The sequence below is a fragment of the Polypterus senegalus genome, chromosome 9, assembly GCF_016835505.1.
Source record: "Polypterus senegalus isolate Bchr_013 chromosome 9, ASM1683550v1, whole genome shotgun sequence".
Taxonomy (NCBI): domain Eukaryota; kingdom Metazoa; phylum Chordata; class Cladistia; order Polypteriformes; family Polypteridae; genus Polypterus; species Polypterus senegalus.
In genome coordinates this window covers 117,217,930-117,236,680 of record NC_053162.1, presented here as the reverse complement: position 1 = coordinate 117,236,680, position 18,751 = coordinate 117,217,930, and the positions used below count along the sequence as shown (strand labels likewise).

At 40.2% G+C, this 18,751-nt stretch overlaps 1 protein-coding gene across 2 annotated transcripts in view; it reads right to left on the bottom strand.

Annotated features, from left to right (window-relative positions):
• The window catches only part of gpatch1 (G patch domain containing 1), a 209,052-nt gene that overhangs the window by 177,854 nt on the left and 12,447 nt on the right, over nucleotides 1-18,751 (bottom strand). For both annotated transcript variants that reach the window (XM_039763611.1, XM_039763613.1), the window contains exon 3: nucleotides 10,892-10,977. In XM_039763611.1, coding sequence (XP_039619545.1) covers nucleotides 10,892-10,977 — 86 coding nt within the window. The remainder of the gene's footprint in view (nucleotides 1-10,891; nucleotides 10,978-18,751) is intronic.

Genomic DNA, 18,751 nt, shown 5'->3' with positions numbered 1-18,751 from the left:
AGCTCAGATTATAAGATTTCACCAAGTCCTGTAGCCCGGGCAGATAGGACCGGGTATTGCGGCAGCTGAAATAGCACCACATTTTGGTTTTCAGAGTTGGATTGAACCTCTCCACCACCGGTGGTGAAATGTTTTATACCGTGTTTACGGAGCAGGCTTTGAAATTCCCGATTGAGAAACTCTTTACTGCTATCGGTCTGAAGTTTGACGGAAACTCTACCTTCCTCCAAAATTTCTCGAAAAGCCCTGGTTACTTCTTTACCCGTTTTGTTTTTCAGAGCCCTGACCCAGGAGTACTTTGAAAGAATATCTATACAAGTCAGTAGATACTTGTAGCCTCGGTTATACTCGGCCAGGTTTGTCATATCTGCCAGATCGATCTGCCAATGCCCGTCTATATAGGAAACATACACTTAATTCCTTTTAAAATGGATTCTGGCCGGTTTATGAATCGTGTAGGCGTATTGCCCCGATAACCAGTCGGATACCTCTTGGTCCCCAATAAGGTGTCTGGCGTGCAAAAGAGCTCTTTTCAAGGACTCTTTACCCCCCCAGGCCCCCGGGTTCTCAGAGTTATAATACGTTTTTTCCAAGACCTGCTCCATCACCGGTGATGACACAGACACTGACAACACTTAACTTAGAAAACATTTATTTAGGATTCTGAATTGTTCAGACTGCTGCGGTTTCAGGTTCAGAAAGCCCCGCTCTATCATATCATAAAACTCCAGGTCATATTTAGTCCACAGATTCATATGACCCTCATGATTAATATTACGTTTACAAAACTCATTTGCCACACGGCGGGTAACACAGTGAGAGTATTCATCCATTTCATAAAATGACTGCATTACAGTATCATGAATAGAGCTGGTATTTTCATATTCATTCAAAAAGTCTTTTCAACCACCGTGTCTATTTTGGGAATCTGCAATAGAATATTATAATACCCCAGAACTTTCACCACCAATCATTTCAGCCAAGACATACACAAAATCTTCAGAATCTTCTGAAAATGACCTTGTCGGTATCCGATTTCAGGTTCAAAGAGGCAGGTATGACTAGACAGTCCGGGATGTTTTATAACACACCCTTGACATTCTTTTTTCTGGTCGTAGTAGACAATAATGTCCAGCAGAGATGTCATCAGTCCTTTGAAACCTGGGAAAAGGCCCTGCAGCTTATTAGACGGCACCCCATCAGGGCAGTCCATATCTGTCTCAGAAAGTCCAATCGACATCGGTTCCTCTGGAACTTGTTTGTTCACCCAAGGTTGTCCCGGAGCTAGGTATGAGGTTTCCGTCTGATCACCATTAGCAAAGACGGGGTAAGAACTCACTGGCCCTGGAGACTGAAATCCACCGTCGGTCTCAAGGTCTGTAGCCCAGAGAGTGTAATCAGGTCGTACAGTAAAATAACGTGGGTCACATTCTTGGCGGTCCTGAAAGCCGTCTGTCCAGCCCGAGTTATAAAATTGGTACGTTTCAGGCTTTGAAGCCTCAGGCGGAAACCCTGAGGATGTTACGACGACCTCCGTCATTTCAGAGTCTGTAGCTGTCGAAATGCGGAGAGCGCTAAAAGCTTCAAAGAATGCTGAGGTCTGATCATCATGCCTGACTCAGACCGTGTCACAGTTTGTTATCTGTGTGTGAGATGGAAAATAAAAAAAAAAGCAGCTTGACTTAGTTTAAAGCAAAGATGAGAACAAAATGCTTAGCTTTTTAGGCTTTCGGCAGGGAAGTGTGGGTGACTGGGAGGTGTGGGGGACCGGGAAGTGTGGGGAGGCTGACCGTCAGGTGCTGCCTCACTCCAGGGGCCGAGGCAGGCCCTTCAGGCCGGCAGGGTACGGATAGGAACATCCTCGGACCGGTGCGGGATGACTTTGGGCATGTCTAATCTGGTCACTACAAGTCCCGGACATGTCTGGGCTTGTGCTAGAGAAACGGCGGGGGCCAAGGCAGGCCCCGGGCATGTCTGGGCTTGTTGAGGAAAAGGCTGTAACACGCCCGGGGCATGTCTTTCGGGAGAGGGGGGCGGTGATGAGTTCAAACAGGTGGCAGACATCCATCAAACAGCCCTTGACAGTTTATTTCACCCAGCAGGTGCGGAGCAGGTTCAAACAGGGGGCAGACATCCGTCATACGGACCCTTGACAGTTTGTTTGACCAATCAGGGGCAAGGGGCGGGTTCAAGGAGGAGTCTAGACGGGGACAGGGGGCCCTGGACCAATCCGACGCCAGGGGCGGTGCCAAAGGGGAGTGACTAGGTCATGTGGAGGGGCCGGGGAATTCCAGTGTGACATCACCAGGAGGCGATGGGGCGGAACTTCCGGTATTACGTCATCGGGGTGGGACTTCCGGTATGATGTCAGGGGCGGGGCTTAAGTCATTAATCATTATGATTGACATCTCTAATTGCGATTTTGACAGTACGTCCCCGCCTATAACCAATAGTAATAAAAGTTTCTACCTGTGCCAAACACCCTTTTAGACAGGATACTAGTTGCAGGAATATACAAGTATTTCTTTGATAAGTGGCACACTCAAGCTAAATTGGTTTTATTGATTTTCCACCATTGTAAAGAATCACACTCAACGTCGGCATACGTGAACAACAAAAAGTACATCCTCTTAATTCTAAGGTGTTAGGTATCAGGACATTAAGAAAAAAAAAAAAATCACCTGGTCCTTAGCAGGTCCTAAACCTCAGATGAACAACATGACATATTATACCATATCATTATTCACAAAATGTAAACCAAAATGCAGAAGCATTATGTGAAAAATTAAGTAAACCCTTACTGCTCCCATAGGAATTAAGAGGGCAAGTAGTAGCTAGGTGCTGTAAATCAAATGCATTCGATTAACTGATCATTAGCAAGTGTGACCATCTCTAAAAAAGCAAAATTTTAGCTGTTTACTGGTCTGGAGCATTCAGGTGCGTGGAAGTCCCACTTTAAATTATGGTACCAAGCAGAGTTGTGTTGCTGTGCAGCAGTCTATTAGCCAGTAAAAAGTGACAAGAAGAAGCTGTCTGTTACAATTATGCCTTTGTCCAGAAATGGCTCCATAAGCTTTATGACCACAGTCTCAGAAAGTCTCTCTCTTGGGAGACTGGGATTTTTTCCTAAATAAGGAGTAGCACTGCACATGTATTTTGTCTCCAAATCTGACGTAATCCAAATCTTTATGCCAAATTTGTGAGGCTTGGTTGAGATGTATTGCAAGAAAGAACGGACCTTGGCTGGAAACAGTTGCTCATCAACAGTAATATGTTGCCCTGGGTTGTAACTTAAAACACAGTTCTCAACAAAATGTTGTCAGATGTCCGAGATTGCAGCAAATCTGTAATATTCACACATTCTGACACCAGGTCTTGGTTGTCAAAGCGCAAATACTGCATGATACTCTGATAGCAGTCACAAGGCACTTTTTCTTTGATTACCAATACAACAAATAATTCTGAGCAAGGATCAACCATAGCACCAACTGTGGTCATCACCGCTCTTGTAAAGAGAATGGAGATAAGACACCATCAACTCAGAGAGGGAGAGGCAAGTTCGCTATACCACGTGAACATGACAGAGAATAAAACAATTATATATAAAAAAAAAAAAATCTAACTTTTACAGGTAGTAAAAATGCACATTGAGTGTTAAAAACTCAAATCAAATGTATGTTTTTAATATATACATAAAATAGTAATAAATGAGCAGCTCACTACTCAAAACAGGGAGAACCGGGGCTCGAACCTGCAAGCTGTGGATTACAAGGTAGCAGTTCTTACCTCTACACCAGCAAAGCAGACAAATCAGTTTTCCATCAATCGATATTTGGGCTTGGCTTTTTACTTATTGACAGCAACATGTAAATTGAATGATTTCCTTTTGTTTGGTTATATTCTTAAATAAAAGTGCACTTGTTTTGTTAAAACTTTTGTGAAAGTGTTTATTTGATATTTGGACTTCAGTCTTCACATATTATATACTTCAGGTCAGCACTTTGTCAAATAGCTATAACAAGAAAAAAGTTTGTTTTAGTTATGTGTGCAACATTTCGACATCTTACATTTACCCAGATCGTTGTAGACACAGAACACAGTTATATCCTAATTTTTACAAAATACTAAATCCAGACAAGGTTCACCCCTTCTTGGTGCTTTAACATACCGTGTTTTTAAAAAAACACAAGTCACAAGTCACTTCTTAAAAGTCCTGCTCCTGTGCTCTGCCATTTGCAAGGTTATCCCAGTTAATATTCAGATAGTTAAAGTCCCCAATGACTAGAATATCCCCCTGTAAACTTGCCTTTTTAAGTATTACTTAAAAGATGCGTGTTGAAACTACTGTCTGCATTTGGTGGTCTATAACACACTTCTAAATCAAGAACTCTTTCCCCAAACGCTTTTCAGGTGAAGCCACATGTCCTCATTAAGATGGGACTCATTGTCTAAATAATGAGGACTTGCAGTTATATTCTGTTTGACATAAACAGAAACCCCAACTCCTTTTCTGTTCTGTCTATCCTTCCTAAATAATGTGCATTCCTCAGTGTTATTTAGCCAGATTTCCGTTATTGCTATATCATAATTATGCTCTGCTACATACAACTCAAATTCACTTGCCTTATTTTTACACTTCTAGCATGCTATTTTTAATGTGGTACTCCTACATTTAAATGTTGGGTTAGAATCTATATATATAGTTCACTAAGGCAAGACAACCATGGAAAGCATGCCGGAAGGGGCGTGGATTCACTGAGCCGCCGACAAGTAAGACACCGATTGCGCACGCAGGAAGGAGCCACGCCCACCAACTCCAAGACCATTGGATACGACGATAACTCACAGAGCCACGCCCACCAACTCGGACGCGACGACACAGAAGAAACAGCATCATTTATATTCGTCTGTCGTAGAGGCCACATGCACCTGCACGTTGACTGTTCATACAAGCATGTTTCTCGCGGAGGTAATCGCCATATGCAGTGTGTAAAACGGTTTGCGAGGGGTATCCCATGGGATCTTTAAAACAATCCTTTACAACTGAGGTTAAAACACAATGAAGTAAGCAGTCTTTAAAAACCGAGTTTCGGTTATGACGCACGATCGCGTGCACCATAGCAAACTGTTTTACACGCTACATACAGCAATTCTCATCCGCAACAAACATGCGTCTTCTTAGATGCTCCTGCAGAAATACGGAAGACTTTTCCCTGCCCACTAACACTCCTTTTTCTACCGTCACTCTCTAGGCATTCACACTGCCTGCCCATGTTAGCTTTGTTTGCCAACATTGGGATAACTTCGGTGACGTGGTGTCCGTTGTTCTTAGTCACAGAGGCATTGTTATACAGTCTGCTCAACAATACGCTGATTACATGAATACGTCCGGAGTCTATGGTGGCGAGGTAGAAATTGTGGCAATGTCCCAAATCCTTCCAGCTACTATCAGCATTTACATCCAAAAAACGTCCTCATGCTTCTCCTCAAGTTTACAATCCGGCCCGGCGTCTCTTCATATCCCTGCTCTTTAGCGGTCCTTTGGATCATGGCTATTACGAGGTTCTCATGCCTCTCAAATACCCACGTGATAACCTTCTGGTGACATCTTTTGACTCTTTTGGTGAGGGCACACAGCGTACACACCCACTTGCTCGCCACACTAATGTGACGTCACCTGCCCACTCTCCTCTTCCTGAAAAACATTTAAAGACACCCTCCCCTGAACACACGCATTCCACACAGGACTTTCAATGCACCTTTTGTTCCAAAAGCTTCAGAGTGCACAGATATCTGAACGCACATTTAATAAAACAAAACAATTCCGAATGATACAATGTGAACATTGCCAACAATGCTTAGAGACAACTTGCGCGCTCAAAAAACACTTACGAACTCATTCTACTCTCACCTTCAATTGCACATTTTGTAACGAGGACTTCACAGTCGAGATGGATCTCCACAACCATATGCAGATCCATTCAACGCAAAGATTTGTATGCAAAATTTGTGACAAGCACTTTCACGCACGCAGATACCTTACTAACCATCTGAAAACGCATTCCCTGATGAATTCTTTTCAGTGTCAACACTGCTCCAAAACCTTCACACGCCAGAAATATCTCAAAGCACATTTACACACCCACTTCACTGAACAAACGCATTCCAAAAAGATCTTTGAATGCACGATTTGTTCAAAAACGTTCCGAGTGCAGAGATTTCTCAACATGCATTTAAAAACACACTCCACAGAGCGAATTATGCAATGTGAACATTGCCAGCAACGCTTCGACACAACTTATTCCAATTCCCTTCAGTGTCAACACAGCACTAAATCGTTCATGCACAAACATCGCATTCACTTTTCTGCAGCTTTTCAAGAAGATACCGCCTTTCACGTCCAAGAACATAATATTGGCCTATCTACCTACTGCACTATGTGCTTCTTGCAATGCTCTTCATTGGCCAGCAGACGTCAACAATCCGGACATTACACTAAGTGTTGTCATGCCGGCAAGGTGTCTTTGCCACCGCTATCCAAGCCCCCTCTTTTATTGGAAGACCTCTTGACTGGCAAGAACCCGCTGTCCCGAAATTACTGCGATCATATTAGGGAATACAACTCTGCTTTAGCTTTCGTGTCAATGGGCACACACATCGCTCAACCATCTGGACAAGGACCATATGCTTTCAGAATCCACGGTCAAATTTATCACCAGGTCTCTCCTTTATATAACAATCCTGACACGTCACCACAATACGGTCACCTATATATCTTCGACTCTGCTGAGGTTACCAGTCAACGTTTGCAAAAGGAATGTAATAGCGCTTGCAGTGACATTTTGTTGCTTCAACTAGACAACATGATAATCCCTTCGCAAAGTCTGACATGCAAACGCATGACATTATCACTCACGGTTACTCTGTTACTGCTGTACGAATGGTGTTCATGGAAAATCCAGGTCTGGATATGAGAAGGTTTAACGCCCCGTCCTGTCAAACTGATGTTGCTGCTTTGTACGTGAAGACGGGGAACCTCCTGCACAACGCGACATTTGCATATATCCACGGGGAGATGCTTGCAAGCGTATCTCTGTTCTCAATATGAACTGTGATGGTTTTTCCACTGCTATTCCTTTTCGGAGATCCAGGCTGGCACATACAATTAACCCATGTTGAGTAAAAGCGAACCGCGAAAAGAACGCGAGTCACACAGCTCCAATTTTATGCTTTCAGGCTTGCCATAAGATCTTCATTTAGTGTCTTGCATTCCAGTGGCAAACTCTTCCACCAATAGATCGTCGACGCATCTGTCAGAACAGAAGGCGCGCGTCTACATTTCCTTTGCTCACATCAACAAGATTGGTCCGCCAGTTTTCAGTCACGGACGATTGTGTGTTGGTTCGTTCCGTGCATTGTTATAATGTTGCATTTCTTGCTGATTTATTACATTACCGATTTTTCAAATGTTAATTTTCTCCCTGTGCTTAAAAATCATTAAAAAACCGGCCTGATTATGCGGCGTATGGTGCGCCGCATGAGTTGGCTAGTTTACATTATTTTGAATTTTTATTTCTACACTGTTTGTTTATCCATGTACAGTTCTAAACCTGGCCTGTACTATACTTCCTGCCCAAATTCCCTAGTTTAAACAATCCTCGAGTAGCCTACTCGTATGCCCCCCCCAATACATTGGTGCCCCTCCGGTTCAGGTCCCATCTGTTCCAAAAGGAGTCCCAATGCCCCATAAACCTATATTCTTCTACCCCGCACAAGACTTGAGCCGCATGTTAAGCCTTCTAATCTACTCAATCTAACCTGGACTGGTGCATGGCACAGGCAGAACTTCAGAGAAGAGTACCTTGTCAGTTCTGCTCCTCAGCCTGGCACCCAGCTCTTTTAATTCGGATTGCAGAACTGATCAACTACCCTTATGTATGTCATTTGTTACAACATGGACAATGACAACTGGATCCACCCCCCACTCTGGCGTCTTGAATCGATCCACCCTTACATGGAAGTTCCCCACCTGTGCAACCAGAAGGCAAAACCATGGACCATGCCAGACTCTGTCTCTGGAACAAACCTGTGTTTCAATCCACCTAATTATCAAGTCTTCAACTATCATCACGGCTCTCTTTCTGGGAACTGGTTTTGAGGTGGCCCGTTTAGGCTCCTCATCCCTGCCTACCACCTCAAAATCAGAGACACCGTCCAGCTCCGCAAGGACCTGAAAACGGTTTGACACTTCTAATTCAGCGGTTGATGCACCCTTCATCTTACACCTTGTGATCATGACCCACTTATCTGTACCGGTCTGGTCTGGAAACTCCTCCTGTTCCACCTTAGGGGTACACATTATCTCTAAAGTACACCTGGCTCTACTGCAACACAGGCTAGCCAACTCCTCCGGTTCAGCAAGTCTGAGCTTGAGGTGCTGGATCAGCTGGCATCTCCTGCAGATGTAGCTGGATCCTCCAAGCAATCATCTTAAAAAGTTCAACATCCAACAGGACCTACATTGCACTGGCCTCATTATTAAAATTTGATTTAGGATTACTAAATCTCCCTTTATTTTTTTAATTAAAATCAAATGATTTAATGTAAATAGTAAAGCTAAAAAAATTTAAGCCAAAGGAAACAGATTATGAAACTGGTACAGTTATTTTACACCTTATGCTCCCTTAAGCTCTTGTAATATTCTCCCTCTCAATTGTCTGTGGTTTGTCCTAGGAGATTAACTTTACTTTCCTCTGTCTGTTTTTCTAACTTTGCACTCCTCTTATTCCTTACTTAAAAGCTCTCCACACGTATTAATGAGCCCTTATGCGGTCACCCACTTCACTGTTCTGCCTCTGTACCACAAAGAAATGTTAAATCTAAAATAAAATCAATAAATAAAAACTTGCTTACTGAATATCTGCTGCTAGCTAATTTCTTACTATTTTAAATGCTCCTAGAGCCCTCTTGTGCCTCATCAGGTGTCTTAAAGCTGGCCGCCTACTTACTCATGCTGAGACTTCCCCTTTATAGCTTTGAAGTCACCCATTTTTAAATTTTTTTTTTTATTTATTTTTTTTAAAGGAATGCTTCAGTTACTCATTAACTATTTATCGCTGTTATTTATTTACGGATGCCAATTTCAGTTACTGCTGCTTTCTACCCTGGCTCCTTGATGCTAGTTCAAATACAGATAAACAAGAAAAAGTACACAAACGCACAAGTACATGTAAAATGTACAAGTACCTTTACCAATTGCATCTCCAAAACACCTAGCTACTTTTGTATCTGTGCAGGTGGAAAAAGAGCTTTGAAAATTCCTGCATGGTTCCTTAGCAGCAATCATACCCCAAGATTACATGAACAAAATGCATTTTTTATTTATTTAACTCTCACACCACAGAAAACAAACTCTCAGCTGCCTCTCTCATTTACAAAGTTTATGTAAGCACGTCCTCCTCAGCCACTAGTCAGCTTATGTCGCAATAAGGTAGATACAGCAAGTAAGAAGGTATAGGAAGGTAGATATAGCAATAATCACATTTTTTTGCATAAGGATATTCATAGGGCTGCCTCCAAGAGCTATTGTGTGACTGCACCCTCCTCTACTACAAGTGAAAAATGTGGTGTAGTGGTTATAGTTCACCATGCTTTGTACCCGAAGTTTCTTTGTTCTAGAGGTGATCTGGAATTTGGGCTTTGTTATACTTTGGTGGAGATTAGTGGAAGGAAATTTGCTTTTGTTTTAGTCGACACCCCAACTTAATATAATTTTTCACCACTATTACTAAATGCATCCTGTGTTTTCCCAATTCCAACTAATCATTGTTATGGATATATATAAAAAACACAACCCCCTGCTCAATAACTCGCCTTCTTAATTAATACTAGAATCCCTGTCAAAATTCCATTCTCCCTAAAGATCCTAATTTTCCTAACATAGAAATTCTTTTGTTTTGCAAATGTGCCAATTTTCAACACACAGCCTGTATTCACCCATCCCCCATTCAACCAGACATAACCATCACCCAGCCACAAATTCTCTGAGCTCAAATCTGTGCTGAAGATTTTATCTAGCAAGGAGTTGTAAGGAATTATATAGGTAATGATATATCATGATTTGAAATACATACATTTCAAGTATGTTGTGTGTACAACAATCTGTGTAAATAAAGAATGACATAAAAGATGCAAGACAAGAAATGATGCACACATAGCTAAAACAAATTCTTTTCATATGGTACAGTAATAATGACAATGTTGAAGTGTAGAATGTGTAAAGACTGAAGCTCATATATTAAATAAACACTTTCACAAAAAGTATAACAAACAAATATGCTTTAATTCAATTTAATTCAATTCCATTACGAAACCCAGACTCAAAACTGCCAATATAAGTATATCAGGTACAGATACCAGCTGAAGAGGGGAGACTTAAGAGGCATTTGTTTAAAGGGTAAGAAACTCTGCAGAGGGGACTAATGCCGCCCAACTTCATCCCTTCTGTGAAGTCCCTTGCCTTTTAAAGAAACAACTCTGAAGATTCACCTCTTCTTCAACCACCTGTTACAACCTTCTGCACTGCAGGCATACAGGAAGGTTGTTGCCCTCTGTTTCTCAGTCTTCTTAGTCCATTGGTTGATAAACTGTTCAATGCTAGATTCATAAGTACGTAATTCTGTACCAACTAATCCAGGATTGAGTAAGCCTTCTGATATCTAGTATTTTAGCACAGTATACTGTGATGAGAAATCACACTCTAGCAAGCCTTAATTCATTATCAGATTCAGAATCATCTAATCTCTTTCTGGGACAAACCCCGGTAAGATTTTCATTTATTTTGAGGCCTGTTCACACCTTTTGAAGCAGCAACAGAAAATGGTAAATTCACCTCTTCGTCCATAAAATCCTCTGGCTGAAAAACTTGTTTTTCTGCTTTTTGTTGTCGAGATGAAATAAACTGTGATGGTGCCCAACCTAAGCAAAGGAGGGGGGAAAAAATATATATATTTATAATTAATCAATCAAACAAACAAATCTTTACAATAAAATCACCACACATATAAACAAAAATTATAAACTTTACATTAAAAAATACATGTTAAGATACAACACATTTGTACTGTAATTTGTCATGGGTACTGATCCCATTATTTCACCTCTACAGCTATTGAATTCTCTCAAAACCTTTGCAAATAAATAAGGTTTCTGTGTTAGAGAAAGGAATACTTAATGTTTAGAACCTTTTTGACTTTATTTTGACTATGTATTTGTCTTATGATTTCAATACACATGCTGGTATTGAAAGACTTCTGTTCTTTAATCCCTACCAGTTATTGACCGTTCTTTTGTTTGTTCCCAAGAACGTTTTCAACTCCTTGGGTCAGATTTTAAAAAATTTTGTACACACAAAGGGGCTCAAAATGTTAAAAGACTAACACTACAATCCCTGAAGCCTATGAAAAAACACTTGTAATCCTGGCTAAACTAGAAATCCTTGGTACCTCTCCATCAGCACCTTTTGTTTTGTAAATGTGCCGATCAGCACAAGCAGCAAGCAGACTGCTGCCCCAAACCTCCCCCCACCACCCGATGGAGCTTAACTTGTGAAAAAAGCTCAAGCCTGGATTATTTCGGTGTGAGGTGCCTGGAGTTGTATAGGGTAAATAATATATCTTTATTTGGAGCTAGTGCTGGGCGGTATACCGGTTTTGTTATGATAAGGATTTTTCTTATACTGCAACATCAGTTTAAATTGCCTAAATGATGTTCGGAACATGGCGCAATGGGAAACTGTTCAAGGGGGACCATTTTAACTGCTACACCGCTAATCACATACAACGGAGTACAGTACATGCATTATGGGGAGGTGTTGAACGGGGCTCTTTTTCACTGCTACACCGCTAAATAGGCATATAACAGAGTACATGCGGTAGTGTAGGTATTGAGTGGTGAAAATGGACAGAGAACATTCCGAAACTGAAGTTGTAGTGGACGGTAAAGTTGAGCATGACAACAAAGAAGAACTTTTGCCAAAAAAAAAAAAAAAGAAGGAGTCACATCAGTTGCCTGGAGACACTTTGATCTGAAAAGGTCGGATGTGGACCATTATGTTCAAATGTGTGAATACTGTTTTTATACTACTGGATAATACTGTAAGCCAAGTTGTACAGGTTTTATTTTTTTTCCAATACAGTGTAATGTACCTGGGTACTGTGTAATAGTGTGACGACATGTTGACTTTATTCTCGACATTTCCACTTTAATCTTGACGCTTATGATGAGAATAAAGTCAACATGCTGACTTTATTCTTGTGATTTGTCATTAAAGTAGAACATCGTAAAATAAATTTCATCGTAAAATGAATATTTAATTTACTAGATTTTCTCAAGCCCTGTCATAAGTTATATAGCACATTAAATGCTTTGCGTTAAGTGTTCCCCGATCCATGTTAAATCGGTACGTGCTTCTTAAATTGACTTCCTCGTGTACTGAGGAGGTGCCAGCAGCGAGCGCTGCACAGAATCCATTCACTTCATGATATTCCTGCTCCCTTAACATTTAGAATGCTAAGATAAATACTTGATATAATTTTCCTGATGAAATGCATTAAAGCATGTATTAATCATGTGGGAGCACGGGGGCATGGAGGTTACACTGCTGCCTCGCAGCAAGGGGGTCTCGGGTGTACATGCCTTGCATTTGCACATTTTTCTGGTGAGTTTACTCGCCGTGCTTCAGTTTTCAGTCATGTAGGATGTGATGTTTTCTTATGCTATGTTGACCCTGCAAGTGTATGTGTTGCTTGTATTCACCCTGCGATGTGTTGGCGTTCAGGATTTGCTCCTGCCTCGCACACAATGCTTGCTGGGATGGGTGTAACCCTGAATGGATGGCATAAACATGTATAACAAAGATTTTTTTAAAGTTCTGAACACTCCATGGGCTAAGTTTATAACTAGCTTTAATTTCACAAAGAGTGATTGGTTAGATGGAGAAAGAAAAAAAGAAGGATAGGAGCTGAGGATTTGGTACGTCAGACAGACAGCATACATGCAATAAAAGAAAGCCCGCGCAGAACACCACCCATTGAATTCTGTGTTCATGTCTCTGACCAACAGATCACAAACCTAACATTTACACAATATTTAAATTTAAGTTAAACCTGTGCGATACCCATTCATGCATCAAGTTTTTGGAGCCTCGTCACACCTGACAAAGTTCTCTACACTGAACATACACCTGGAGACCCCTTACTGCAAGGAAGCAGCACTACCGCCACACAATACATGCTTTAATGAATTTCACCATGAAAATGATATCAAGTATATATCTTAGCATTCTAAATTTTCAGAGAACAGGAATATTATGAAGTGAATGGGTTCTGTGCGGTGATCGCTGCCGGCACCTCCTCTTAGTGCGGAGGAAATCAGTTTAAGAAGCATAGTGATTAACAACTAGGTCGGGGAACAAAACACAAAGCATTTAATGTGCTACATTTAACTTATGACGGGGTTTGAGAAAATCTAGTAAATCAAACATTGATTTTAGGATGAAGTTTAGTTTACGACATTCTACTTTAATTATAAACTATGAGAATAAAGTGGGAATGTCGACTTTAATCTCGACATAAGCATCAAAATTAAAGTGGAAATAGTTTGTTTTTTTCTTCTCTGTGTCCGTATTTTTTCTTCACCGTGTACCTAATACGATTCCGTAGGGCTATACCACAAATAGCAATAGTTGCAGTTTTATTATTTATGTATATAGCTTAGCTAGAAGCAAGGTCGATATTAATGCAATCTGCCTAAATTATGGTTCAGTTGGTAAAGATGTCACCACCAAGTTGCACTTGTTTTATTTTATTTTTATTTGGTGAATACTGTGTAATGCATCTGGGCTTGAAGTCTTAAAGTAATAGTATTATTACTGGAAGCTGCACTATTATTTATTTTATTGTTATTATTTATTAGTTTAAACATGCAGTTTAATGATGGTAACGTTGTTTAAAACGTCACTTTAACGTGTCAGTGGACAAAGATGGTTAACATTAATAGAAAGTGTAGTTGGTTTACAAAAAAAAAAAAAAAAAATTTACTATTTATTCCTTTTCTAAGACATGCTCAGTGCAATACAACTTTTGAAAAGCACCTCTGGATATTTTACTAAGTCTAAATGCCTCTTTGGATGGTTGAAAATATGTTGTCAAAATTAAAGTTGTTTGCAAAATTTGTTCAATAAAAAGGTTCTATATTTTGACTGCATCTGTCATGCAATGCGATTCCTTCTCTTCATGAGTGCCGCAGGTTACTGCAGTAATTGCAGTGGAAAAAATGGTTAACATATACTCATGCATGGGAAAAAAAAATACTGTTGAATACCGTGAAACCAGGATAATTTAAAAAGATACTGTGATATAGAATTTTGGTCATACCGCCCAGCACTATTTGGAGCACATGCAAGCAAGTGTGTTCCATGTCTACAACTATCTGTGTAACTGTAGGATGACAGGAATTGCAAGAAATGTTGAACACATACCTAAAACAGAAACTTTTTTCATGTTATACTACTAATGACATTTTGACATGACAGCTATAATATGTGAAGACTGAAGTCCAAATATCATTCATATCAAATAACATTAATTCCGGTAAGCGGCCAGGATCAAACCCACAACCTCTTCATTATGAGTCAGCAGTTCTTGCCGCTGTACTACCAAAAGTAATTGTATCCACGTTGTACCCTAACCCGATTTATTTTTCTTCGGTTATATACTTGAATAAAAGCACACTTTTTTTATTATAAGTTTATCTTTTGTGAAAGTGTTTATTTGACATTTGGACTTCAGTCTCCACACATTATACACATCATGTCAAAATTTTGTTATTAGCACTAAAACATGAAAAGAAAAAAAAAAATTATTTATGTGTTCAACATTTCTTGCATTTCCTGTCATCTTACACTTACATAGATCATTGTAGATACGGAACACACTTGAAATGCATTTGCTCCAAATAAAGATATATTATTTACCCTATACAACTCCAGGTGCCTCACAAGAAGATAAGGAGCCTTGGTTTGAGCTGGGAGAGGTTTTTGCGCGAGTTGAGCTCCGTCGGTGGGGGGGTAGGAGAAATGGGACATCAGTCTGCTTTGCTGCTTGTGCTGACTGGCACATTTATAAAACAAGAAATTTAAGGTGGGCCAGGATTACAAGATTTTTCATAGGCTTCAGGGATTCTAGTATTAAACCTCATTGATTATTTTACATTTTGTTTAGCCTGTGAGATAGCCAAACAAATAAGCATGGTCATACATTAAAACCATATGATAAAACAAGGTCTTTCTATAACAGTGATAATGGTTATGCTTGCTTTTCTGAACATCTGCCTTTTATAACTGAGGCTTCCTTACCTTGCCAGTCAGCATTAGTAATGAGGCTCACTACTCTCGCACAATGATCTCCACCACTACTAGCAAATTCTCTGTGGCTTTTATGGGTGCTGTGCATTTCCCAAAGTCTATTGACTTTGTTTAATGATACTAGTTCTAAACATTTTAGACTCTGTTGCTCAGTTTAAAGACCAGCACTGAAAACCTACACCTGAGCCATATTCAAATGATGCCACTTATACCCTGACGTGAGCATGTAAGTGAAGTGCAAGTGGGGGTTGTGGTGGGGGGATTTTTTGGGGGAAACAAGGTTCAGGTGTCTTATTTTAAATAACAGTTTATCCAATTATCAGAAAGCTGTAAAATCTACTAGAATAAAGTACTTTTCAGATACTATTTTAATTGTCACACACCTAAACTTTTATTTAATACTATTAACACTATTCTTCACCTATCTGTTCCTACATTGTGTGACATTACACCAACAGTCTGCAAAGATTTTCTCCAATTTTTTGTTAAAAAAATTGCTAACATTACATCCCACATTACACCTTAGTTGATTACCCGTCTGTCCCTTCCAACATGCACAGCTGTTTTTCCATCAGTTTGAGCCTTATCTCTCTCTTTTTTGCAGAAGTAATTAGTCATCTTAAACTCACAATTTGTCCACTAGATATTCTTCCTACTCATCTTCTTAGATGCTTCTGAAGAAGTCAGACCTAGCAATTTGGACATTATAGTCGTCTTGAAACTGGTTCAGTCCCAGCCTTTTATAAACATACTATGGTGCAGCCTTTAATTTAAAAAAAAAAAAAGTCCTGGGGCCTCATGTATAACGCTGTGCGTAGAACTCACACTATAACATGGCGTAAGCACAAAAGCCGAAATGTGCTTCCGCACAGAAAAATCCAGATGCAGGAATCTGTGCGTACTCCAACTTCCACGTTCTTCTGCTACATAAATCCCAATCAGCGTGAAAAGTAATGCTCGTGCACACGCTTTATGTAACGCCCAAACTCCTCCCAGAATTACGCCTCTTTGAATATGCAAATCAATATAAATCGCCCTTAAGCTCAGCCTTCTGTGAAAAGACAATGGGAAAAGCACGGGGGAAAATATAAGAATTTCAGCGAATACCAAGTGGAGGCAAAGGAAAAACATACTATTTATTCAAATAAACCGTGGTATAATCAACAAAAGGAAGTTGATCGAGTGACATAGCGTGTTGGAGAAACTTGAAAGCTCACGTTCACAAAATCGTACAGTGCCGGAAATAAAAAAAGAAGTCACATATCAAAGTGAGCAGACAACCAGGCACTGCTCATCACTTGTCCAATACAGTCCCCACAGTGAAGCATGGTGGTGGCAGCATGCTGTGGGGGTATTTTTCAGCTGCAGGGACAGGACGACTGGTTGCAATCGAGGGAAAGATGAATGCGGCCAAGTACAGGGATATCCTGGACAAAAACCTTCTCCAGAGTGCTAAGGACCTCAGACTGGGCCGAAGGTTTACCATCCAACAAGACAATGACCCTAAGCACACAGCTAAAATAACGAACGAGTGGCTTCACAACAACTCTGTGACTGTTCTTGAATGGCCCAGCCAGAGCCCAGACTTAAACCCAATTGAGCATCTCTGGAGAGACCTAAAAATGGCTGTACACCAACGTTTACCATCCAACCTGACAGAACTGGAGGATCTGCAAGGAGGAATGGCAGAGGATCCCCAAATCCAGGTGTGAAAAACTTGTTGCATCTTTCCCAAGAAGACTCATGGCTGTATTAGCTCAAAATGGTGCTTCTACTAAATACTGAGCAAAGGGTCTGAATACTTAGGACCACGTGATATTTCAGTTTTTCTTTTTTAACAAATCTGCAACAATTTCAAAAATTCTTTTTTTTTGTCTGTCAATATGTGGTGCTGTGTGTACAATAATGAGGAAAAAAATGAATTTAAATGATTTTAGCAAATGGCTGCAATATAACAAAGAGTGAAAAATTGAAGGGGGTCTGAATACTTTCCGTACCCACTATATATTTAAATTTAACCAGATTAAAGTTTAGTACAACATCTGTACCAACAGTAGTAGTAGAGAGCAGGCATATAATAAGGGTTTTCAGAGATCAGGGTTTTAGCCCCCTCTGTGACTTGATACTTTTGGGGCTTTCTCCGTCGAAATTGCACGATCTCCTATCCAATATATAAATTGGAACTGCTTCTCCATTTGCCTTTCACACTATGATCTGGGGCTGAATCGAACAGAATAGATGGAAAGATTAGGGGCTTAATGATATTTTTCCTGTACATTCCTCGTGGGGGGTTAAAAAAAAACACCTCATGGGCTTGGCACAATAGATTAGGGGCTAAAGCCTCGGATGACAAAAAAAAACCTTTTGAACTGATAAAAGTTTAGGGCTGGGAAGATTTTTAATCAAATTGAATTTTCTTAATCGATTAACCTCCTTTGCATTAATGCAAAGCATGAATTAGGCTTGGAATTATACATAATTACATTTATTTTCCCCAGAGTCAGATATGAGGGCTTTATTGTTTTAAGACTGAATAACACTGGGGACATTATTCTGCTGCCATCTAGTGGATGAGAACATCATGCTTCTACTCTAAGGTAACTCATCTGTTCTCATGAGTGATTCAGGACTTTTAACCCAAAGCACAATGGCATGAAACAAGAAGCTATAAAGTTAGATGTGGAAGAAAGTGAAAATAAACCATTAGTTGAATCAAATGATAATGACAATGTGAACTGATCAGACGATGACATGGACAGTGAAATCAATGCATATGGCACTGAATGACACAAATGCCACAATATGCCAAGGGACTTCAGATGCATAATGCTGTGGCAAGGTGCAGCTAAATGCATGGCAAAAAGGCAAAATTACTGCCGTCAAGTAGAACGACATAACAGACATTAGCACCATAATTACTATTCATAGTGCACCAACCTTCAATTTTCATGTTGGGGAAATGTGGAAGTCCCTAGACTTAAGCAACGTCAGTCTTCAATAACAAAAAGGAGCACCTCACTCAATCAAATCAGGCACTGACATTTTACCATCTCATTCTCAAAAAACAGAAAAAAATATTGGTACAAAAAAAGCAAAGGAAACATGCTTCTGCTGTTCCAACTGCAACAATGGGGCTGTAAATGCATCAATCACACAAAGATGTGCACTAAATCTGCATCAGTACAGTTGTGGACAATAAACCTATTATGTACCACCATTTTTGGTTGTTGAAAAAAATTTGATGTTTGACTTTTTAGCATACAACTAGGGAGGGTACTCATCCCAAACCCTCCTCTATATTATGTCCCACCAAGCTACAACTCTCTG